Source organism: Phytophthora cinnamomi (genome assembly GCF_018691715.1).
Source record: "Phytophthora cinnamomi strain GKB4 chromosome Unknown Contig13, whole genome shotgun sequence".
Taxonomy (NCBI): Eukaryota; Oomycota; class Peronosporomycetes; order Peronosporales; family Peronosporaceae; genus Phytophthora; species Phytophthora cinnamomi.
Genome location: NW_027150946.1, coordinates 8571 through 33675, shown reverse-complemented (window position 1 = coordinate 33675; position 25105 = coordinate 8571). Strand labels below are relative to the sequence as shown.

General features: G+C 50.4%; 1 protein-coding gene across 1 annotated transcript; it reads right to left on the bottom strand.

The window, feature by feature from the left end:
- Window positions 1-6796: 6796 nt before the first annotated feature.
- IUM83_19475 (Extracellular dioxygenase) lies at window positions 6797-7123 on the bottom strand (the record flags this gene model as incomplete). Its single annotated transcript, XM_067944526.1, has 1 exon — window positions 6797-7123. One exon carries the CDS (start codon window positions 7121-7123, stop codon window positions 6797-6799), a length of 327 nt encoding a protein of 108 aa, XP_067797799.1.
- Window positions 7124-25105: the final 17982 nt, after the last annotated feature.

The window sequence follows — 25105 nt, the reverse complement described above, 5'->3', positions numbered from 1 at the left end:
CATAGCAAAGCGTCCATTTCGTCTATTTCATCAGCTTTAGTCAGCGTGTCGAAGTACTCTAACGGAACACCGTTGAGTGATGTCGTATCCATAACGCGAAGCCACAAGTATAGGTCGCCGCGCATTTCATCGTTAACCAGGACCATCTGCCAACGGTGTAGGTGTCGTTCGTGTTTGTAGGAACGCACGAGTCGGCCGGATGCATCTCGCTACGTGGCGGAAACTACATAGCAGCGGGAGGTAAGTAGACCGACTCAATCTAGTGGACTCAATTGCAGCCCGCACGATTTTGTGACTTTGTCGGCCGACATAGATACAACGCTGGCATTTGAAGTCGAGAATCAGACCAAGTGCATTTTGTTTCGTGCTCCAGGTTGAGATCTTCCCACGTTAATAGCGGCGGGGTCGAGCACCATCAGCGTTGAATGGCATAGGGATAACTCCATGCCTTGGCAATTGGAACCAACGTCCGCGGCAACATTGATGTGGTCGTCGACGCAGTGGTAACGGAAGAAGCCATGCGGGTTGAGTGTGTTCATTGTGTCCGTGGATGAAGGGGATTGCACTCCCACGACACCATAGTTGTCCGGGGACCCAGATCAGCCAAAACCCACCGACATGGCAATCTCGAGAGCGGCGTCCCGGTGGAGCCGTCCGCCGAACCGTTGGACGCATTGGCTGTGTATGCAAATGTGGCGGTAGGCTGAGGACACGTTCTCGGCTTGATGATCTTGACGTCTGCACCGGGGTAGTGTTGATTTTTTTACATGATTGCGGATTGCAGTATTGGTATTTTGGCTGGCCGATAGCCTCCCGGTCAGTGTGATGATTGAGAAACTTATATACCGGGCAGGACAAGTCGTGAATGATCCGGCCAGTAGTTTGCGGGTCACCGTTGCCTTTATCGACGACTCCAAAAGCGTTAATGTGTACTTCTGACAATAGCCCTAGCATGTCGTCTTCAACGACGATGCATCGCCAGGCATCTTGTCCCTGACGAATATTCTTGACAAGCACATTGTATCTTTCATCAGCGGACCGGTGGTTAGGTGGGCGCGCGGTTTGATGTGGGGGTGGGCTCGCTAAAGGAACCCATGCACCGAATCGCGCGATGTCGAGCAAACGTGGTAGGTATTTGTAGTCTCGGCAGGTTTTTAGGACCACGGCCGGAATCATGTTCCGGTTGGGCCTCAGTCATCGGACATTTGGCCCCGCAGGCGTACGGTGAACTCCGGTAGCCCGATGCGGGTTGCGGTAGACAAATTCGGATAACAAAGCTTGTAGTGGTTTGTTGAGACGGCACGCCCCTTCCTGAACGATGGACGGCGCCGAGGGTGGGGTGGGGTGGGGGAGCGTGAGTGCGGATGCGGTGAAGCCGCGTGGCTTCCCACAACGTTGTTCGCTGAGCGGTCGTGCGGGCATACTGCCGCGTCTCGGCAATGGTTGGGGCGCGGCGAAACCGCGGTCGTGACGGACGAGTTGTAGGATTTACCATGTCGCTGCGTGGGTGGTACTGATGCCCTGTGTCTATACGCGCAACGTTAAAGTCGTTTATAGGCGATCCGTCACGGAGTTGACCGATGACAGGCTAGGGGGCGCTACGTCTGAGATGCCGTTGGGCGACCTCATGGAGAGTGCACTACCGTGTAGCGAGCATAGTGACTGACACGACTAAGTGTCGTGCGTGCCGTCTGAATGTACCGACATACCATAGGGCGAATCCGCACCTGGGGCTTTAGAATGTTCGGTCAGCGTAGTGCTGGACGCGGTTGCAGTAGATAACTGCTCACTAGCATAGATAATGCCACAAAACGTAGCCTTCAGTGCATCCGGAGTGACGGCGAACACGTGGCACCTCGGCACCCTCACGGACACCCATGACGGTCGTCCGCTCGAGAGTTAGTGCGGGAGTCGGAACGGTTCTTGGTGCGGGCGTCAGCGTGAGAGCCCGCGCTAGGACCATAATGACGATCAATGAAGGCTTGGACGTCACGTGGCAACCCGCGGGCGTCTTGAATGCGCGCAGTGCTCGGCGCCGCTGCCGCAGCACATGCCGCCGCTGAAGTAAGGCTCGCGACCGTTAGTGTCGCGAGAGATCCAGCGGCGAACGTGGTCCGGAATGGCAGGAGCGCAACCTGCTGGGGGCGGCCGTGGCGCTGCTGCTGTAACATTACGCGGGAGTTGGCGCATCGGAGCCGTTGGAGCTGATGGATGGGCGGCAGGGCGAAGCGCCACTTGCTAGACCACCGCATGAGAATTCATCGCGCGGACAGCCTCGCAGTAGTTTCACCACCATCCTCCACGAGACGGTCCATTGCCCGGCTGAGGTTGTTGTTCACGGGAGTGTAAGAGCGAGATGTGCTGGTAGGTTCGTACCCCTTTCCATGTTGGCCAAGACGAAACGCTTAAGTCGCGACGTTAAATGTCGGTCGTGGTCATAGAAGAGGGCGTCGCCGAAAGACCGATTGCCGTCAGCTGATCTTCGTAGGTCGCGCACTGTGGTGTTGTCACTGGTAACACGGCGCCATCCCCAAAGTCCAGCGCGAAATTGGCGTTTGTTGAACCACGACAGCTCTGCTCCATTTCCGTCATCGGCCTGAAGTGCATGACTGTTAGCCCGCGGTTGCCTAGCCGGGTGCTGTACAGAGCCATCAACATGGGGGGAGGTATCTCGAAGCTCACGCACTCGAACTCACGCAACTACAAGGCATAGAATATAGCGGAGGCGTACGCACCTACCTCGTTGCTCAGTGCCTTGCACAGTCAGTGCGCTGCGAAGTGGTGCGCTTGAGGCGGATAATGTTCGCCTTTCACCCGCATCCGTGGCGCTGGAAAGCTTGCGCACCGTAGGTGTTGAAGTGAAGCCGGTGGCATACCGTTAGGGTGTCCTCGCGGAGGCAGAGTCCACAGTGAAATCGTAGCAACAGGGCCCCGATCGGACCCGAAGGTGATGCCGGCGTCAACACCAGCGTTATTGCCAAGCTCCTGTGGCGTCGGAGGAATGTTCGCGCCGACCCGGTTGACACATGTAGTTGTTCCCGTGGCGCATTCAACATTGCAAAAAGCTGATCCACCTTGATCTCCAGTGACAAGGCAGGCGCCGTTGCTTGTGCTGGCGGATACAGTGGTGTAACCTGAGGCTGTGAGGGCGGCCCTGGCCGCCCCCCACTGAACTCCTCCAAGAACGTGTCGAGGCTGAAAGCTGCCGGCACAGCACGCACGGTACCGAGCCATAAGTTGGCTCTGTAGCGGTATGATGTGTGCGACCGTCAAAAGTTTCGTTGAGTTGCCTACTGAGGCGCCAGGGGGTGCACTGTCGTTGTCGCATAGCCATGCGATGGATTGGCTAGGAGTTCGCTCGCTGAAGCTCGCCTATGGCAGCACGGGCGCAGCCCCTAGCGGCCCACGAGCGATCGACGTTGCACCAGATCCGGCTTCGTACTATGCAGTGCTTGCGAGTGCAGTTGCACCCGACGTGGACGTATCGACCGGTGGATCATTGGGTGCCGATGCCTTGAGTGACTCGGTAACAGCTTTCCGTGTCTTTTTCCCGGCATTCGCAGACGCGCAGGTCGCGACACCGCGCTTCGATTTCGTTCGCGCTGTTGACGCCCGACGAGTGGCGATGTGGGTGCTGGACCGTGATGGTGAGGCAGAAGGTCCGCCACGGTGTCGCCAACGATGATGACCCACCCACTGGTGTCCAGAATGGTATCCGCAATCACTGCTTGCTCGCCGCCCGTGGCGTCGGCCGAGGTCAACGCAGCCCGCGTGGCCGCATGTGCTGTTTCGGTACCTCGGGCATGACCGGTGTCCGTCACGGACTCAAACGGTTCGCTAGCATGGCTACGCAGTGCAGATGCGGACGAACGAGGCGGCGACATGATCGCGGGAAAGGTCGGCGTTAGGAGATGTGGTTGCGTGCTTGGTCGGAGGAAACTTGCAGACTGACCGAACTGCCGTCGTGTGAGCGCTCCGAGCACGCGCGGCAGCACAACCCGCCAGTCTCCCCGACCCTTGTCCTCGGGTTCTTACACACTGGTTGCTCTCTGTCGTATCACTCCTTTGTCGGCGGAAATATGTATTCTGCTACTCACGAATTACCATTTCACCCAAAATGACTCTCTGTTAAGACCTGCTTTACAGAAGATCTGGCATTTCATTGGAGTCTGCCAAAACCGATATAGCGTAAAAGCGGTTTGTCGTGATTCCCTACATTTGTGTCTAACTATAATTTCTGCAGAGGTCGCTGTACGCATGATATGTCCGTTGAGTCGCTTCAAAAGAGTTCACTATACTCAAGTTAAAATTAAACGTATGCAATTGCTAAATCAGAGTGTAAGGAGACCTTTCGTTTACTCAGACCTAAACAACAGCTGAGTAAGTGTAAGATTTCTTAAACCTCATTATGCGCGCGTGTACGGTATATTCGACAGATGTCCGTTGGCGTCCAGCAGCGGAAAGTTTTACTACAAGTCTTAAGCCATGGTTTTGCCCAATCAGTTGCGGACGATCCTCCCGAGGGAACATTGAAGACCTCTCGATGTGTCCCGGCCCGCGGGATGCTGTTAACGGAAGCTTTTCAGCTCGCCCACGTGTTCCCAGCGTAGAAGAAGACAGAGCATAAGCACGGGGGATCGACAGAGGGGAAGGAAACGGACAGAGCTTGTCAAGCTATCCAGGCAGATCGGAGCGAGTGAGTACACACGAACACATAAAACTAACGAGACATCCTTTGTTTCCTGCGGAGAATGTTTGTGATGGGGGGGGGGGCTCTTCGGTGACAGCCCCCTCTGGTTACACAATCAATACACAACTAGCGGTCTCACTGGGTTTGCATGGTGATAAGGTGCAAAGGGGCGTTCAATGGCAAAGGAGCTGAGCTGATACTCGCAATGGCAATTGGCACTGGTATCACATTGAGCTGTTCCCAAACTTGCTGAACAAAATAGGATGCAAAGGCTTCGTGAATACGTCAGCCAACATGTCCTTCGAAGGATAGTAGCATACTTCGAACTCCCATGCTCGTGATTTCATACCTTGTGGTACCTCAAGTCCACGCTCTTGGTTTTGTAGCTACCCTTGGTCTCGGCCAGAACAATGATAGCAGCCTGGTTGTCTTTGTATAAAATTGTAGGCTGGTGTCGCGGGAAGTTCAGCTCCTTGCACAAGTTGTGCATCCACACGATCATACGCTCGCAGCGACAAACTCGGCGCTACAGGTATCATTAGTCACAATCATCTGCCTGCGCAACTTACGGGCACCAATTCAGCTGTAGCACGTAGCCTGGAATTGAATGGCAACCATTCATCTCGTTACGAAGGTCTGCATCAGCGCATATCACAAAATGCAGGCCAGGCGTCTCCTTCTCCCCCCCCCCCACTAGCCCACAGTTGATGGTCCCTAGCAGATATCGCAGCACCCTGTTCGCCGTCACGTCGCTCTCATTCGTGACGTTTTGCTCGTCCAGCGTTCGAACCGCATTCGTAACCCCCTGACGAGTGTACGGCACTAAATATTGAAGACAACTCACAATAGCACGGTAAGGTACTTAAGGATCATTCAGATCTTCATTATCAGAAGTAGTTGGCAACGGAAGCTTCCCCAAAGCTTGTGGCGTCGGTACTGCACGGCACTGATACATCTTCAACCTGGAGAGAATCTTCTTAACGTGACCTCGCTGTGAGACCCACAACGCCTCTCCGAGATACACACGATATCCATGACCATCCACAGGTTCACGGACCCCGAGTCCTTTATCTTTAACTTCTGCTCATGACGTGCTTGACGTTGGCTGCGGTCGCAGCGATGTCATATCATCCACGCACACAGTAAGAAAGACCGCCTACCCACTATGCGCCAATATACTCCGTTGCCGATCTTGAAGCGTCTGAAGCCACACAACTGCAAGTGCTTGTCCAACATTGTGTACCAAATCAGTGGCGCTTGTTTCAAGCCAAAATACATACGCAATAGTTTGCACATTTGATCTGAACCACCACTGAAGCCCGCCGGCATCTCCATGTAAAGGTCGACGTTATCGATAAAAATATATCCCAGAAGTTCACTCCGAATTATTATTGGCAGTCGTTGATGGTAAGACGGAGTCGGTGACGAATTACCTTACCCTCGGGGTTCCTCATCCTCACAAGGACCCACTTGCTGATCAGGATCTTATGTCCATTAGGTCGCTCGACGGGCACCCAAGTGTTGTTGCGCATTATGTCGTCAAACGCTTGCTGTAGAGCTTCAACCCATTTCTCCACACCTGGGGCTTGCTGTGCTTCGTCTCCAGTTAGTAGCGTCAACAGCGCTTGGATCACTAAACTGGCAGGAATCTTGACCTCGTAGTCTTGGAATCGAACATTAGGTCGGCGAACCCTCGTTGAACACCGAAACGGTCATGTCCGAGGCGAAGCAGCAGGTCTTTCGCCTCCCCACCCATCGTTCTTGTCGTCTTCATTGTCACTACCATCATCCATCAGCTCATCATATACAGCCATTTAATCAGTGAGACCCATCGGATCACCAAATGCAATGTTGCGTTCCTCGATCTCACTGGCTTTCGCGCGTGCACCAAAAATTGTATCCCGTGCGAAATCACCATCCCCACTGAAGTCGAAGCCCCACTACCGTATATGAGATCTCCTACTTCAGACCCCAGAATATTGAAGTTGTACTGTTGTAAATGGTACACGAGATGTACAAGTACCGACGAATTTATGTACCATGAATGTCAAGCAAAACGATGTTGAAAGTAGAGTGCAGATTCCTACCAGTATGCATATACATGTATTAAGCCTCGTTGTCTACATTGTCTTCCTCCAGCACCAGCGTATCGATGTCTCGATTCGGGTCTACGAAGTGGCGAATCACGGGAACCTCATCTAGCAGCCGATCGAGCAGGGCCCAATGTGGCTCGGCGTCGAACGCATTCTGGTTGGTAAGATGAGCACTTCTAACCTGTTTAGGAATGATCATTGCCTTCTCAAAGCCGCTCATAACAATCTGGGCCGACAGCGAGTCCCACGCTGATTTAGTCCAACTGATTAACTGCTGCCGCGAGGGTGGCTTCAGCTTGAACGGGATGGTTGCAGTTGAACTTCGAAGCTGCTGTAGCATATTTCCAACCCAATTTTTTCGCATAGCATCTTTTAGGGGCTTATTCCAGGAGATATCCGCTGGCTGGCACGCGAATGTGTAGCCAGCAGGAATGGGCATCAGCTCTACATTTATCAGCCGGGCAAAGATTTTCACGTCCGCGCGCCAGTGGCCGGAAAAATCATCAAGCAGCAGCAGTATTGGTACATGCATGTTGGCTCTCGGCAGGAAATGATAAATCAAAAACTGAATAGTGAGCTCGCTGTTCCACCAGCCAGCGCGGTTACCAAAAATTTGCACTCCATTCTGCTCTCCTCGAAGCTGTCTCCACAGCGTCGCGCCAAACCCGTGCTGGAAAGCCGTATTTTCCCAGGCACGCTGTGTGTCAACTGATGGTTTGGTTTTAAAAACCAAAAAGGGGTCGTACTTCTGGCCATGGCTATCTCCAAGTAGCATTAATGTCACTCGATCTTTATCTTTTCCTGCACTTTTCATCCAAACAGTCTTTGCCCCACTCTGAGCCACAGTTTGTGCTGGTAAATATTCATAATTGATGGCTAAAATATAAATGTGAGATTAGTTTGGGATCAAGGGTGCAATAAATAATAGTCATCTTACCGGTTTGGTCAGCATTATATGCTTTATCGACGCCGAGCTCTGCCATTTTCTTTTGCACGTCGAGACCAAAGTTTTTGGCAACTTCGGCTGCGTCTTCAGGCGTCTTTTGGCTTTGGCGTGTGCGTCTACGGATGCTCAGCGTGTTGCGCCGAAGAAATGAGTGCAGCCAAGTTTGAGAGGCAGAAAATTTCCCAGCTGGGAGACCTGCGCTATCGTAACAGTCTTTAACCTGCATTTTTACCATCGAGCCCGTGACAGGAGCACCTTCTTTCCGCAAAGAGTTGATCCCCAGGACAATTTGTTGTTCCAGCCCACGAGACAGAGTTGTCGATGCGCCAAGCTTGCGGTCGTTGCAATGGGATCCGCACCCTGTCTCACACTTCTCCACAATAAGCTCGCGCTGGTCTAACCAGTTGTAAATTTGCCGTTTCTTAGGTGGAACTTGAGCGGGTGCAAGAGAGGGATAGAAGTTCTTCACAGTCACGTGCATTTTATCTTTGGAGACTACAGCGTCGTAATATTCAATGACGTCGCGCTTGTGGTGGTAAGTTATTGCCACCGGCTTGAACTGCTTGGGTAGCTTCCCAGTTCCGTTTGTCCTGGTCCGCCCTTGTTGCTGCCCCGGAGTGCGGACCATGGCGCTTTTCTTGGAATGAAGGGGCACTGTTTGTGCGCGAAGGGGCACTGTTTGTACGCTCTGCACCGTTTTTAGACTCTGAACTAGGAGATCTCTACTGTCGACGTGGAAGCTGTCATGTATTTGATTGGCTATCGACCGCTAGGAATTAGGAGATCTCTCTGAAGTAGGAGATCTCATATACGGTATCGGATAGCACAGCTGCGGGACTTTGTAGTCAATAACCAGTCCTTCCCCAGGCGCGCCTGACTAGGTTCTCAGCTTACTTCGAATGGAACGTAAAAAGTAATAATACCATCTCAACCCGTTGTTGAGGAATGTGTACCAATTCCATTAGCACACCGTTCGATCCCATGCGTCACAGGATGCAGTAAAGGCAATCGAACGAACGGAGCAATTATTGACAGCACGTACCGGCTTTAGCCGTCTCGATTAGACAGCTATTCTACCACGTAGCTGTGGTCCACGATCCAGTCGTCGCAGAACTCCCCCCAGCGGACTTCTTGAACGTCGCCAGTAACCATACTCAACACTTGGTGACTCTCCGAAAGCTGAGCGTAACCCACAGCCGGGCTTACCAGGGTTTTCGCGATTGTTCTTGCGCAATACGTTCGGTGTGAACACGAACACGAACTGTTCGATGCCTGCTGGTTGCAGCAAATACGCCCAGTGCTCTGTTAGGCGAGGCATTTCGCTTTCCGCTTGATGTACTCAACATCGGCGTGAGCAATGCGTGCGACGGAAACACACCGTCCTTGCGTCGGTTTGGCTCGAGGTCAGATGTGTCGAATATTGCGGATGTGGGCCTGCGTCGTCGGCTCAATACAATTCCACTCATTTTTTTATGACCCCATTTTCTTCGGAACTGTATCCATTGGTCCAGCCATACTAGATTCCGTTCGACTTCAGGAACGCTAGCATCACATGATTCAGCAATTCGCGGCCTTGGTCAGACCCTTGCACTTCAATGCGATGACCTTGCCCCACTAGCCGCTTAAAATGAGTAAACACAGTCTCGGTCGCTTCACGTTTGCGCTGCAATAATAATCCACACAAATATCTACTCGCTTCGTCCTGTACCAACTATAATACTTCAAACGGTCGTAGTGAGAATCCCCACGTAACATATATCAACATGCCTCTTTAATTATGGGAATTCCCGTATATCCCATATAGATTTTCAATATGGGTGAGATAGAGATATGAATATGGGATATATGGATCGTTACAAATATGGCCTCATACTACAGAGCTTGGTGTCGTGCCGGGTTGGGCAAGTCAATCGAGACGCTGTAGATTGCGGTACTGCTTCGCGTGAACTATTCCCTGGAAAGAGAAGTCGGTCAACGAGTGGCGATACTCGTCCTTCTCCCACCCAAGCACGTAGAAGTCACTATCGACTATGGCCGTGTTTGGAAACGCTGAAGCGAGGTCGCCACAATATTTCTGCAACCGCGGTAGTTGCGGGCCGAGTGTGGTCCAACTCACTTCGAACGTAGTCTTTGTGTCTGGGATGCTGTCGAGCGTTGATCGCACCTGTTCGTCAGATCGGTACATCCTCCGAAGTCTTGCAAACTCTTGCCCAATTTTATGGACACCAGCGGGGTCGAGTCGAAGCTGGAGGCGGGGACGGTGTCGTTCCAATTGACCGTTAAATTCTGACATGATCATGTGGACAAGACGGTGCGGCAGAATCGGTAGTGTAGCCCCTCCCTTCAGTGTTGTCCGAGTCTCTTTCGACCACGATTGGGTCCATTGCGCTTGCTGTTGTCACAAACAGCTTTGATACAGCGCTGACCAACTCTAGTTTGGACTCCGGTCCCAAACTTGCTAGTGCAGATTCAATCCACGGATCGAGCTCAACAAGGTAGGCTGCAGCCAAAGAATGGCGTAGCATGTAGCCATCACATATTTCCATTTTTTTACGCTCGTTCTCGTTGAACGTCTGCACTTTTTCGCTAGTTAAATCACTCATCATACCAGTCAGTTGTGCCAAAGTAGACAATAGTTCAACGAAACAGGCGCTTTGTTGAGACAAAAGCGTTCTCATGCTGTGCAACTTGATGATAACTGTGTTAGTTTCTTGTGTAAGAGCGTTGACAGGAGAGTACAGCACTCGCCTCAGGATCTCGACGCGAGACCTTTAAGCCGTACTGGTGCACGTGCTGAACCTTGAACGCCTGCAAATTCTTCTTTGACTTGGCCTTCGGAGACCGTAAGACGCTTTCAACATCCATCTATATGTCGGCTAGGATAAGGAGAAATATGAGATGACAGCGCTGAGCTCCAGCGCACCCCGAGGTATATTAAGCCGGCCTGGAGCGACCTTCCAATATGGCTCGATCGCACTTTTAGATACGGGAAATATGGGATTTGCGCGGAAACTCCCATAATTACAGAGGACTGTATATCACTCATCACTCTATGGTATGGGCATGTTGCCCGCAGAGAACCCGTGCTCTTGTGTGACATGCATGTCAATTTTGCGGCCTTGCGCGGACAACACGGCGAGTACGCATCTCACCTTCCATGCCAACAGCAAATTCATTTCTAGTCATCTGATATAAAGTCGTACAGTTGAGGTGAGCGTAGGTGCCAGCACTCCAAAGATGTCGTGGCTTGCTTCTTGCGTTGCATTGTCTGCCGCTGATTGTTGCACTTCACTCTGCAATGCGACCACTGAGTGCACTGCAACTGCAGTTGCCTTCAGGCGATGGCGGTGATTGGATTTCACCAACAGCAACTCCACGTGTTTTCTGCAGATTCAACACACACGCTTGGAATTTAGGATGTCGAACTTTACATTCCGCCAATCAGTCTATAATTTATCCATGCTCAGCAAATTGTCGGGAGTTGCAGGTGTAAGTAGTACACGTTTGATCGGCAACATCACCTCAGCATGGCGATTTGTTGTTCTCCATTCGCAAAGCAACATCGCCAACTTGTCTGTTTTCTCGTATTTCGCCATTATACCCTTGAAACACATGCGCGTAATCAGTTCGGACATTGTACGAAACGGCACGCTAATTTCCAAGTGCACATTACTGGCGGAATTCAGCACCCATTCCGCTTCGGTGCCTGCTGGAGTTCAATCAGTCACAACAGCAACAACAGAATCAGGAGCACCACGCACATGACAACCGCGAGCACTAACGCGCTTATGCCCCGTTTGCTGTTATCACCACCACTCGGTTTGTGCGCTTGGCGCCTTTTGAATTCAGCGTTCTCTGGCTTATCCGGTCCACCGTCTTTCTTATTTGGACAGTTTGCCATCAGGCGACCAACCACACCACACGAATGATATAAGCAGGCCTCTTCATGAGTTTCTTGATGCTGAGCACTTGTTTAGACTTTGCTTAGTATCTGCCCTTTTCTATGAACTTATTACCCCTGTCTTGATTTTGCTTCGGCTTGGGTGATTGTGATTCTTCGCGTGACTGCTTCACACACGGGCAGATCTGTGAGTGCTTCATTTCACCTCCATTTGCCACCCTCACTTCATGTGTGAACTCAGCCAGAAGCGCATGGATCACTTGAGTGGCAGTAGGAACAGGTTGGACAGCTCCTGCACCACATTTTAGAGGATTGACGCACACCACATCAAGGTGTGTTTTCGACACGTGACTAAGAAGAATATCTGCGTAATCTTCACCAGACACTTCCTTACAAAAATGAAGCAATTGGCGACGTAACAACTACATACCACTCATCTACTGAATCATGTGTTTGTCAGCTGTGAAGCGGTTCAAGTAGAACTCGTCCCTTGTGAAGATGTAGTTCGAGTATTTGCGCTTCGTCTGCCTGTTGACGATGTTATTCCACATTGTTTCAGCAGTTTGCTCCTGCCAAATCATCTCTGCATCTGCATGTGGCACTTCATACATGATCGCGTCACGAGTTGCATTGTCTCTCGTTGTAAAGTCACTCTTCATACAAGGCTCTCTTCGAAACGAGCCATCAAAAAAACTCCAACGTCCCAACCGAGTTATAAATGCACGATGTTGAACCTCATTCAAGTCGAAGGTTCCATTCATTTTTGAAGCTTTATAGTGGACGTCCAGCTTCAATGGCACTACACCAACACGCGGTGTACCAACGCTGGGAATGCCAGCACATACACTCCACCAGACAATGTACTACTCGCATCACCAGATCCACATTCACCGAATGTTCCAAGTCCAGCCACACTTGCTCCAGCAAATGGATACACAGGAACTACAGACGGGTATCTACGTGAAGCCTCACCACTAGTGGAAACAGAGCTAGCTCCAGCAAAATATCCCCCACCAGTTCCCAGAGTAGCTGGGCCAGCCACCGATATCCCTGCTGCCAAACTTGCAGTTGCTGGTGATGCAACAGCTGCAACACCCAGCAGGCAGAAACGTCGGTGGGGGCAGTGCTGCTCTTGATCTCTTGCTCTCTTCGCTCGTGGACCTATCGTGACTTTGATTCATAACCTATCCAGCTATCTACGTAGGTCCGAGCGAGTGAGTGCACACGAGTATAGAAAACTAATGAAATAACACTTTTTTCCCAAGGAGAATGTTTGCGATTGAGGGGGGGGGGGGCTCGTAGGTGACAACCCCCTCAAGTTACACAACCAATACACAACTGGCGGTCTCACTGGTTTTGTACGACGACAGAGAGCAGAGGCGTTCAACGGGAATAAAGTTGAGTCGCGGAGCTCGATGTGCCATCTCCCCAGAGCTCGAGACAGAGAGCATTGAGGAGTACAGCTGGTGGCAGCATACTTGTCGGACATGCCTACCCGAAACGCGCTGTCGTGTGACGAGGTCCGAGCCAATTCTAGGCCAGGACCCATCAGTCAGAAGCCCAAACCCTATCACGTACCGGCGACATGTCACTTCAAACGTGGATATTTCTTGACCCAAGTCTGGTTTTTGTACATACTTCAAGTTGTGCTGGCTATATCTGGAAACTGAGCTCTGCGAACGTCGAGTTGCAGCGACCCCAGATCCCCAGGTCTGAGATTTGAATTCGGTCTGGGGTCTGAGGTCTGAGAATCGCTCTAATGGCCACAGATCTGAGGTTCCAGGCCTTGAATCGGACTCTAGGCGGAGAACGGAGCCCTGGCCTTCTGGGTCTGTGATTTGAAGTCCCGTGGTTGCTGAAGTCTCAGACACCAGGTCTCAGATTGGTGACCTTACAGTTTGGAATGCCCGGAGTTCTGAGACCTGAGAGTGGTGGCAAAAGTCTGAGACTTGGTGATTTGGAGTTCGGTCTGAGGTTTGCCTGTGGACCAGACCCTAAGATGTGCAGTCTGGGATCTCGGAAGAGGGCGTGGCGTGCGGCGTCTGATTTCATCTCGGCTCTGGGGTGCCACCGCTGAGATATGGAGTCAACATCGTAATTTTGCCCCCAGCTCAGATTCCCAGCCTCAGAGTCCCAGAATTCGAACCAAAACTGAGACACGTCAAATTGGTCGGACAGCCGGGGTATGGAATCAACATCGTATTTTTGCCCCCAGCTCAGGTTTTCAGCCCGGCAGTCCCTCAACTTGTGCCAAAACTGAGACACGGTGATTGTGGGCGCAAGTTGGTGTCTGGGTGCACGATGTTCGTGACGATAAGTGGCAACTGGTGAAAGACAGCTGACGCTCCGAGCCTAGGACGTGACTAAAAGCCTACGGCGTGCCTGCAGGGCCTGAAGTGCGGCTTCGTGGTCTCACATATGAAGTGGGTACACAAGCGATGGCTACATTACCGGTCTGGGAGCTGCGGTAGTTGCTATTTCAAATTGGCGGTTGCCGCTTGGAAGGTCACTCTGAAGGGTCGCCCCGTTGTGGCGTTTCGGCCCCTGGTGTCGGGCACACAAGATTCGGCCTGACCAGTCGCCTATGGATTTGGGCCAACGGGAGCCGCAGAATCTTGGCGTCATCCGGATTACACCTGATTTGTACCCAGAGTAATCAGTGTAATCAGGTGATGACAGACCAAGTTCGCCCAATCCCGGCCACAAGATCCTGGCGTAATCAGGATATCACTGATTTGCACCCAGGTGTAATCAGTGTAATCAAGTGATGACTGACCCAGACAGACCAATGGAAGGGCGCCAAGGCAGCGACGCGCATTCTCGGGCGCCGCCAAGCCAGTAGCTTAGTGGGAGTCTCACCCTTGTTCAAGGTGTACCCAGGAGATGTTTGCACCCTTACTTGATAGGCCCTTTGTATGTGCATGTGCATGATAATAATCAGAGTTTGTTTTGCCCCGAAGACAGCAAGCTGCGGAGTTCGTCTTGCGCCGACGGGCGTGTTGCTACACAGGGACCAAGTCCCTGTCCCCGGCGGCGCGCACAAGGTCAAGTGGAGTCGCTACGAGTGTTCTACGGTCAAGCTCAGCTAACTCCAAATAAATTCAAGTTCAACAACCAAGCCTTTTCGTGTTTCGGCCCGGTTTGCCTTCGTTGTTGTATTTCCACACGCGGGATATTGATTTTGCTGGTTTTTCGTGCTGGTTGGCTGGTTTCCTGGCGGTGCTTCATATTTTCGGGCGGAAGGTACTCCGCTCTGAGGTTTCGGCAGAGCAACACCTGGGATAGTGGTTTCTGGGGTTGCTAGTGGTATCCGTGTGGCGCGAATAGTCTGGGATAGTGGTTCCCTGCTTCGCTGTGTCGCCTACATCAAGGCGTGGTGCGCGGAAGTCCCAGGGTGCAGAGCGAGAACCCTGGATCAAGGCAGGCTCAGACCGAGCCAACTCTCGGGGCCGCTCTGGTCTGAGGTGCGAGTGACGACCGTTGTGCGGCTCTAATCTGAGCCGCCGGAGAAGGTGTCGTGACTGGAAGCGACTCGAAGCCGGAGTCGCTGAGCAAGGAGGAGGCTGTTAAGGCCCAGAGTCCAAGGGCCTGAGAAGAGAAGTGGACTAAGTGTGTGTGGAGTGAACGTGTTTATATTCAAGAAAACGGGGCACAGCGGACTCAGCACATGCGTACAAGGGCCTTCCAAGCAAGGAGCAAGCTTCGTCTGGGGGCATCTGGGAACTGTCGAGTTCGGATGCAGCTGGTGTGGCCGACGCAAGTCTGGGCCCACAGCGTAGCCTTAGGAAGAACCAAGTCAAGGGATTGCAAGAGTGAGGAACACACGCCTCACCCAGCTTGGGACCTGAGATCTAATCTCAGATTTTGAGTTGAGTGGTCTGAGATCGAGGTCTAGCCGCGAGGCTATTCCCCGATTTTGGAGCCAGCATCGTCACAGTTGCTGAAATACCTTGCATACCACACAATCCTTTAGAAGTGGGGTCCTAAAATAAGACACCGCAGATGTCTTAAACGACGTGGTGAAGTAAACCCTAGCGTTAGAACCTGCCGCTGTGAACATAAACCTTAGCTCAGAGTCTTAAAGACCCATTTTATCCTGTCCAATTCTTGAGAACCGTTCAAAATAAAATAGACTAGCGAATTGACAGACGGTTGGTGATACGATAACGCCGCTTACGAAAGGGTTCAAACGATATGGTGGCCCAACATTGTTGGGGCCGACAGGCCACTACATATCCGACATCGAAATCAGATAATCCGCTGGGTATTGTTAATAGTTTATAAGTTCAGTGGAGAAGCAATGGAAGTAATGTAGGTGCAGGCGTAGGTGAGCCGCCCTGTATGGAGTCGCGCCTAGTACAGCAAGAGTTCAAGTGTCTGATACATGACGTACTGAGCAAGTGGGGCCTCCCCCTGTAGTCCAGTATCCGGAGACTATTGGAGGTGTGGTGTTGCTTTATCACCTGTTCAAGTGACCCCTGTTCGTCGGCACACACGAGTGCACAAACCCAGTCCAGGTGTCATACTGTGTCATGCCCCAGTGTTCTTGTACACATCGGGTCAAGGTGTACAAACAGAGAGCTGTCGAGGACATTGGTAGCAAGTGTCACCTACTCTACAATAAATATTAGTGTGCAGGGGACAAACAAGGGCTTTTTTCTACGGTGACATCAGCTTACATCCAGCGTGAAGTGTGCATACTTATTCATTTTCGCTATGTGATTACCAAGAACTTTGGAATTTCGACGCCGCTTATGGAAATATGCATAAAGGCGTGATGTCCTTTCTTCAAGCCCACCTCACCGAGGATTGTGATTGTGATGAACTTGCGTCGGTACAAAGACTTATCCAATCTGGTAGTCAAATCCTGCAAGCAGCTGAAAGTTTGGTCTGGGGGTACAGGCAAGAGGGGGAGTCTGTCGGATGCAAAAATGTTGCTGCTGCTTCAGAGTGAGAGTCGTCAGATCATTGACCGGCGCTTAGATCGCTCGGAAAACCATGACGAGACACGTCGGCTGCAACAGCACGTCAGGGGCTCGATTAATAGCCACACCCTTGGTAGCAAGTTGGGACAATGCGAATACAATTCGGTGTCTGCTGAAGATGTGCTTGGTAGCTCATCAAAGGTTCACCAAGACCCGTTTCACGTGGTTCAGCGCTTCACCGATAGAATAAATTCGAGGTAGAAAATAAATTGTTGTCGAAGCAATTGCACAATGAAATGTATAGTGTTGACAGGGAGCATTCGTCAGCTAGCCGAAATGAAGGTAAGGTTTGCTTCAGCCCTTCGAGTTGTAGGCCTTATTGGTATTAGTTGCAGTGAGCACGAATCGCGAGGCAGCGTGGGCAACAGCTTGGAGCAGATCAAGTGGGGCAACTTGTACGTGGAAGTGGCATTTTCAGAGAAGGCAGTGGTAAGGGTACCCGTATTGTAAGTACCAGCCAGTTGTAAGAAGTTAATTTCGCATTAAAAAATTTGCGCTTCGGTCGCTGTCGGTAGAAGTTGGAATACGCGTCCTCGACTTGTACATTTCGCAGCATAACCTTAAGAGTGGCTCAAACGATGGCCAAAATCCCCTGCTCCACCACGCCGACATCTTGGCGTTAGATCAAACCGTGATGCTAGGCCGTGGTGTTGTTGCCCAGTTGCCGCGGCTTACATTTGTCAACCGCATCACCTTTAAGCCACTACAACAGCCGGCATACCGTTCAGCGACATCGCTCGACTTTAGATTTGAACAAAGTTGGGTTTAGACTTTAGAGTTAAATAAAGTTGGGTTTAGACGCGTGCAAGGGACGGTACTCATTAAGAGACAGGGAGGTACCCACCAGGAGAGATGATAATACCACCAATTCATTACGGATTTCACTCTCTCTTTCCGACAGGTTACGAGTCCTGAGACTCTAAAAAGGAGTTGTCATCTCTCGCTGTTCGCCCTGGATAACCAACCTTACAAGCTCTAAGCAGCGGCGCAACAGCCCCGACCGGTAGCGCCAGCATCACCGCCGCTCCAGCCACCCCAGCGAGGTTTCTGGACGCCACGTCAGGGCGAATCAGCAAGAGCCCCAAGGAAGGTCAATGGGCACCGCACGCCAACGCTTGCTCGAGCCCAGGCTTTAGTGGACCCCAGGGCTCTTCAGAACGGGCGGAGCGACGACTTCGCAACGGGGAGCACAATCAGCCTATGGAACCCGGCTCTACAGGGAGGTACCACCTCTACGCGAACCGAAACTCGTGCAGGCGATCGTAGTAGCGGCACCACGAGGAGCAACCAACAAGTCCCGGAAGGTTCGGAGGGGACGAGCCATCTAGACCAAGTCGGCACCGCACCAGGTCCTCGTACTCAAACTAACACGCAACCTATTCTGACGACGGCGACGGTGCTTTGACTTTCCCTCGCTTCAGACTCCCGATCGCATGACCCCTGGCAGAGAAATCACGAATCTGTTGTTCGGTGGCAAACCGAGCCGAAACCCATTCCCATCGAGCCTTTTTCAGGTCTAGTGTTGCCATGCGCGTTCCAATCCGAAAATAAGCGTTGGTGGAGAAATTTTGCTTTTCAGTTCAATGATGTCCAAATCCTCAACGACCATCATTGGACAATATTTTTTATTCCCATTCTGCAAATTGCGCCTATCCAGTTGATCGCACCGTCGCAGGATTGGAAACGGGGGGGGTCCATTTTAATGACTATTCCTAGGCTTGGTACCATTTCAACGTCCGAACGGACACCAACCACTATCGTTGCAACTCCTACCGACATACCAAGTGCGGAGCGAAGCCTTTGTGGGACGCTTGGGCACCGCACAGAACGGTGATCACATGCCCGATTGTGTCCCTAACGTTTGGCAAACACCGACTAGACCGACACTACCTATCAACGATCGAGGGGATGTTGCTTGTTAGAATAAAATTTGTGATCGAGATCCCACATTGTCTACGACGGAAGTATTGCACAGGGTTCGCGACCAATGTTACGGCACTGTAATGAAACAGTGCGCGGGGCGACCTAAACGCAAGGCTATGGTGGACCCGTGCGAAGCTCTGTGGTTGGGAGCATTTTTGGTCAGTTGGAGCTAGAACCACTTTGGGACGTAAAAGGGAGTGCTGAGTTGAAGTTCTTCCTCTTCCATGTGACTTATTATAAAACAAAGTGCAGCATCGACTGATAGGTTGGGCTCACCCGCAGCTCATGGATCGCATAAAACCGCACAAGAATTCAAGTTTTGTCGACGCAATGTATTGGTGTGTGCCAGCGACTTGGTTATCGTGATGATTTACGACGCTATACCCGAGCTCTACTCACCAGTTTGGTGCATCCTCACGACTGGAAAAAGTCTCAAGTCTACGATTGGCTGTTCTACAACATTTATATCTTGTAAAAAAAAAATGGCTCCAGCACATGGTGTGTGCAACTTCGAGTTCGCAATGATTAAAGCCGTTCAAAACCAATTTCCAGAATCAAGTATCGTTGAATGTTTGCATCACTTGAAGCAAACCCTCCGTTGGAAGATGGTGAAGTTGAAAATTTCAGAGCCTGAATTTGATTTGGCTTTGCGTGAAGGTTGTATGGAAAGGATGACACTCATGCTTGAATATCACTCTTCGAGGTGTCCATGATATCCGCTCGATGATTAAACGCGACTGCCGCGACAGGGGAATCAGTTACGCTAAGGCCAACCGGAATAAGGTTTGGAAATATTTCAAGAAAGTCTGGATCCACATGTTTATCCCAAAGTGGTGGATCATTAACCGTGTCAGCGTGGATGTCGTAAATCGGACTAGCAATACACTCGAACGCTACAGCCCCACCCTTAATTCACCCTTCTCTGGAGCTCATCCCTACATCACTCAATTCATCGATGTGATCGAGAAGCAAAGTCGCGAAAATGTTCGTCTGCAGGGAGACATTTCGAACCGTAGAGCTCATGCCCCAATTCGTGCCGATTCCCAGCGTGCTCCAGGTTTTGAATCTGATTCGAGTTTGAAATTGACTCTGACTGATTTGGAAGTCAATGACTCTGCCTTCGATGCATCTGACTCAGGTAATTATTCAACCAGGTCCATATCACCTGAATATTAGGAACCAAACTTGCAGAATAGTTAGGATAAGAACATTTTATTTTATATTTTTCACTCTCATTTTTCATGATTTAGTCAATTCACAAAAAATGCACCTTCAAAAAGTGTAAGACTAACTGTTTTGTACTGCTGCAAAAAATGACTTGATCAGTGCAAACTAGTAATTTGTAATAAAAATGGTAAAGTAGAGTTTTCTTGCCAATCCAGACGTTTGTGACCAGGGAGGGACCTTAATTATCACCCGCCAAATGCCTTAACGATCCAATTCTCACGGTGGGTTATTACGTGTGAACCTTTAGTCAGCCTGATTTGTATGAGACTCACTCCTCCTAAGAAAAGCTTATCAGACGACCCAAATCCTTGGTAATGTTTCAGGCCTGACGGAGGATTTTGACGCGATACTTACCTCAAGCATCACGCTCCTCTACAGATTTGAACTCACACCACCTCATAGACACCTGTCTATGTAGGCACACGCCCTATCGCTATACTAAAACTTATAACGACAAAAACAAATGCTACTAATACATACTCTTGGTATATATATATTTATATATATATATATATATTATACATAATAAATGATAGATTATAATATATATCGAGGTTCTACAATTACATGTTTTTTAATAGATCAAATTTAGGCAAAGGTGATGCATAGTTGACCCCAAAATAGGTGTTGGTCCATAGTTGATACAATTTTGACCTGCGCAGCCGTTGACCCAAAAAGAATCGCCCCATCGTTGGTCCGATCTCCCGTGGCTCAGCCTCTTCACCGTGTCACCGACTGGAGACGCGGCAGATTGGTTTTCGGATCTCAGAGTAACGTACCCCTATTTAACATTTCCAGCGGCTGGGGAGTTATTCGCGCAAAAATTCCTGTCTAAACTCCCCGGACAAGAACTGCAGACTCCCCTCATGGTAGAACTGAAGATGCGTGCTGAGACCTATCAGCAGTACGTCAGCGCTTGCTGAACACGTGCCAGGAGGATTGGCGGAAGCGATCACCACACGTCACGTAATACACACCTTCGTCAAACGGGCTTACTTCAAGTATGCAGACGCGCTGAAGTAATTCGCCGAAAAGCTACCAACCTCAATCTTAGCTGTGACGAAATTTCATCGACTTGTCGATCATTTAACGTATATAGCAGACGGTGACGACCACCTCTTCCAAAGGCACAAAATACACCCTAAACCGCATGACCAAACTAACTTCAAGGTAGTCAAGTACGAGGACAGCTACCTGACCAGAATACCATCCCGCTTCACAACGCAAGTCATCGCGTACAAACGCGAAGTCACTCACAGCGCGCAAAATCGCAAAACGAGTGCTTTTTGATGGCATGAGCAATCAGGTGATGGAGTTGACAATGTGCGCTGCTATAACTGCTGAGATTTCCCTGAATTGGGTGCAGCATCGATTCGACTGCAATGGCTGACCTGAAAGGAAACACGCCTGAAAAAGATGGGGTCAAGTAAAAGCGAACCGAAATTGACTCGGGTGCGGCGTTCCGCTTAACGGACCACACAACGTACATGAACCCCCTGCGCACGCTGACCCCCTGTGAAGCTCACTGTTACGGACGGGAGAGTTACTTGGATTATGACGGTGGGAAAATTGACAACCTCTTGTGTTGGCCAAGCACGGTTCGTATCGTGAGATCAAAACGATTGCCGTCAACAACGTGTACAATGTAACGACATTTTCTGCTACGCTGATCTCCATTTATCAGTTAGTACACCCCGGACACGTCGGCCGCTTCGAAGACAACATATGGTTAGTAATTCGTGGAAGAAGTACAACCCTATGTTCGAGCTGTGGAGACCAACAGTGTTATCACTGCCATGTCGTCTTCACTACCCAGCACCCCTAGAAGCACCCTTACGATCACCTTACGAACGCGCATGCAGCTCTCGGCATGCCGTCGGAGTCTGGGTCATCATAGCATTGCGCATCGCCCGCGTTTATCATCCAACCCCGTCGTCTGCGGCGTAGGTAGTAGTCAAGGTTGAGAGAACCTACCAACTTACGGAGCTTACTCCGTAGCGAAAGTAACGACTACCCCGGCTCTGAAAACCCGCAGCATCAGTAATGCGATGGATACGGGCGTGTGGCAGATGGACCTTAGCGGACCGGTGAAAAGATTCTACCATGACAATAAATACTTCGTGATTACCGTTGGCACAATTACATTAAAGCATACTAGTCGCGCAACAACAGTGAAGCAAGTGAGCGATTCCTGACCTTTTCGAGATGCAAACCAATGTTCCCGCAAACGTCATCAAAACGGTGCGAACGGATGCAAAAACGGAGTTCCTCAACTCCAATTTCCGGAAATGGATTGCTGCTGAAGGGCTTTGACATCAACACACGGGATTTCGCAGCAGCCAAAATGGCGTCGCAGAACGAGCCATCAGGATGGTGCCTGAAATGGCTACAGAAATACCCATTGCCAGTAGCCGTTCTCAATATATGTGGGAGGATGGCCTCAGTCATGCCGCATACATTCGACGGCACATTCCATGACTTGGCGACTCAACCGCCACACATGAGCGATTGTTTGATACGAAGCCTTAGTCTTCGCATCTCTGAGCAAGCACTCGTTGTGAGCACGCCAGACCCGATACGACACAAAACCTTCCGAGTCAGCGGGCGTAGCAACATCGCTAGATTCAAGCGTTCATCCGTTCACCGACGAGACACGAGGATCTAGTCTACGCACCAGGACAATATCGCCCCATAAAAAAAACAACGGATGTGATCACACTGAACTCCATGCTAGTAGTGGAAATTAACCTCGACGACGAGACACCGGACAACGCAACAATACAGAAGACGAAACTATGGATACGGAGCCGCCTGAATAACGACACCGCCTGACAAGAGCTGCTGACGCTTCGGCACGCCATAGAGATACGAGATGAGCTCTGAATGCCTTCGAGCGTGTGAGCGAAACTTTCGAGTAGTCCAGACGACGTCGCTCCAAACGCATACATATCGGCAAGATGCTTCGGGTGCGCTTTTATCTACTGAACAGAGATCATTCCAGAATGTTTGTCAATGTCCGAAGCACGGCTCTCACATCAGTTGCTGTTCTAAGAAAACGCCATATTCCAGGAGATCTCAGCTCTCAAGGAGAATGCAACGTTTGTTTTAGTGGGCTCACACACCGTCTACGTTGACAGTCTGGGGCCTGCTGGAGACCTTATCTCTTCCTCGTGTTGATCATCAAAATGAAGTGCACGTGCGTCAGAGCGACGCGCCAGCTGCCTATCTCATAACTAAGCTCAAGGAGACAGTGTGCGTGCGTGAAGCCAAGGGATTCGTAGAACAGGGAGAGTAGAAGAAGGGTTGACAGCTTCAAAACGTACTGCACAGCCTTAAACAAGCTGGTCGCGAATGGATTCAAGCAATCGACGGGTTCCTCAAGAGCTGTGGCCTTAGCTCAGCTGGAGATGACAAAAGTGTTTACTATATGGGTGTGGATAATGGTCTGGTATTAGTATGCTTGTATGTCGATGTCATTCAAGTAACTCTCCCAGTCGAAAGCCAAGTCCTGGGGTTAATGGCTGCACTGAAGCTCGAGTACAAGGTCAGAGGGGAGCGACAGTAAACGAAATCCGACTATCTTAAGAAGCATCCATTGATGAGGCCCTCCATTGTCATGAAACCCCCTCGATCAGCCCCTACGCTGATGATACCCTACACCCGGCTGGCCACCTGTGCGTATCTTCCTAGAACGGTCGAGTCCGGGGAGATGAAGCGAATGCCTTACCGGGAAGTTGTCAGCAGTCTTCTTGCTCTATTAAGCTCGGGTGTCGCTCCTCGACACAGCATTCTCCATCAACCAGCTTCTAGACAATGTTCAAGACCAAGGAAAACCCACTGAATTACAGCACCACAATACAAGAGCTTTTGTCGAAGCAGATTGCTTTCACGAAGAGTGGTTGGCTAACCCGATCTGCGTTCTTCAACTCACAGTGTCTCGATGAACTCGATTATGAAGCGTCTGCTGGTTGCTCGGGCAAAAGGAGGACGCGCTACTCCAACCGATTCGGCAGAGGCAAATGGCCGTTGCGTCAAAGTGCCCCATGGTCACAACCATCATGTACAATATTGCGGTACCATCAACCTCCAGCTATCCGTTTAAATTAAACCGACCCAGCTATAGCGGGCGGGGGGGGGGGGGGGGGGGGGGGGTATACGTTATTCCGGGGAATCATCCGGGACAGGTCCGACTGGATTTGACCGGATGTCACCGTTTTTTTGGGCCCTGTTGATCCCTATATTTCAAATTTAGACAAATATCTGGGAACGCACACTGCACTTTTCTACGGATGTCCATGGCCATCTACGAGACAAGAAGGGTGGGGATACCAAGAGTACTGACAGCCGCGATATCTTCGCGACCTGACGAAGATAACGTTGGCTGTAACACCTGCCAGAAACTTGACGATAAGGTGGCGTATGGTGTCACCGATTTGTTGAGCCTCGCATCGTATAGGGCAGTTGCTCACTCTCCTTCAGACGCAGTGCGTTGTTTGGGAAAGAAAGGTGAAAATAGAGCTTCGGGTACACGGTTTGAATGTTTACCCACTTGCCGTTTGAGTTCGGGATTGAAGTTGCAAGTTCGCGCAGCATTTTAATTTGCTCTTTCGTTATTACGGTAGATCTCGGTGGCACGATTGCTGTAACCGGTGTGGATGATTGATTGAGGAGTCATTACACCTCCGTGGCATTGAGACATTATCCTACTGGGTTTTTTCTTGCGTGATGACGAGATTGAGATCACCGAAGTCCGCTTAAGCTGCCTAGAACGGTTTGATTAATGCGAGAGGATACGTCTTGGAAGATGATTAAAGGGGTTACGATAGCTATGAAACATGGTGTTTACGATCTGGCGGTCGTGGTTGATTCCCGGGTCACCAAATCGTAAACATCCTACATTTCCTAGACAGAAAGTTTGGACAATTATTTTCTTGTCTCTCGCTCATATATAAAGGAAGCCGCCACAAGAGTATTAACAAAAAACCTGGATAATCTTAAGGCCTACGATAGTTACGAAACACAAAAATATTCTAAAGCCTACTACGTATCATAATAAAGTATCGCTAGGATAGGTATATAAAGTAAAACTAAAGTAACAATTAGATTGGCCATATTAAATTATTCTCAATAATTAAATAATTAGTTTTGGTCAACTTATAAAATATAGTATATTTCTACAATCTTTATCGCCAAACGCATATAGATAACGATGATGCAGTGATACGAACTTCACGGAACTAAGCGTCTGCACATATCAGTTGGGGGTCATAGTTCCGTACTAGGATTCAATCTCAATACGGACGATTAGTATTTACTTCTGATATGTCGATTACTTTCGGC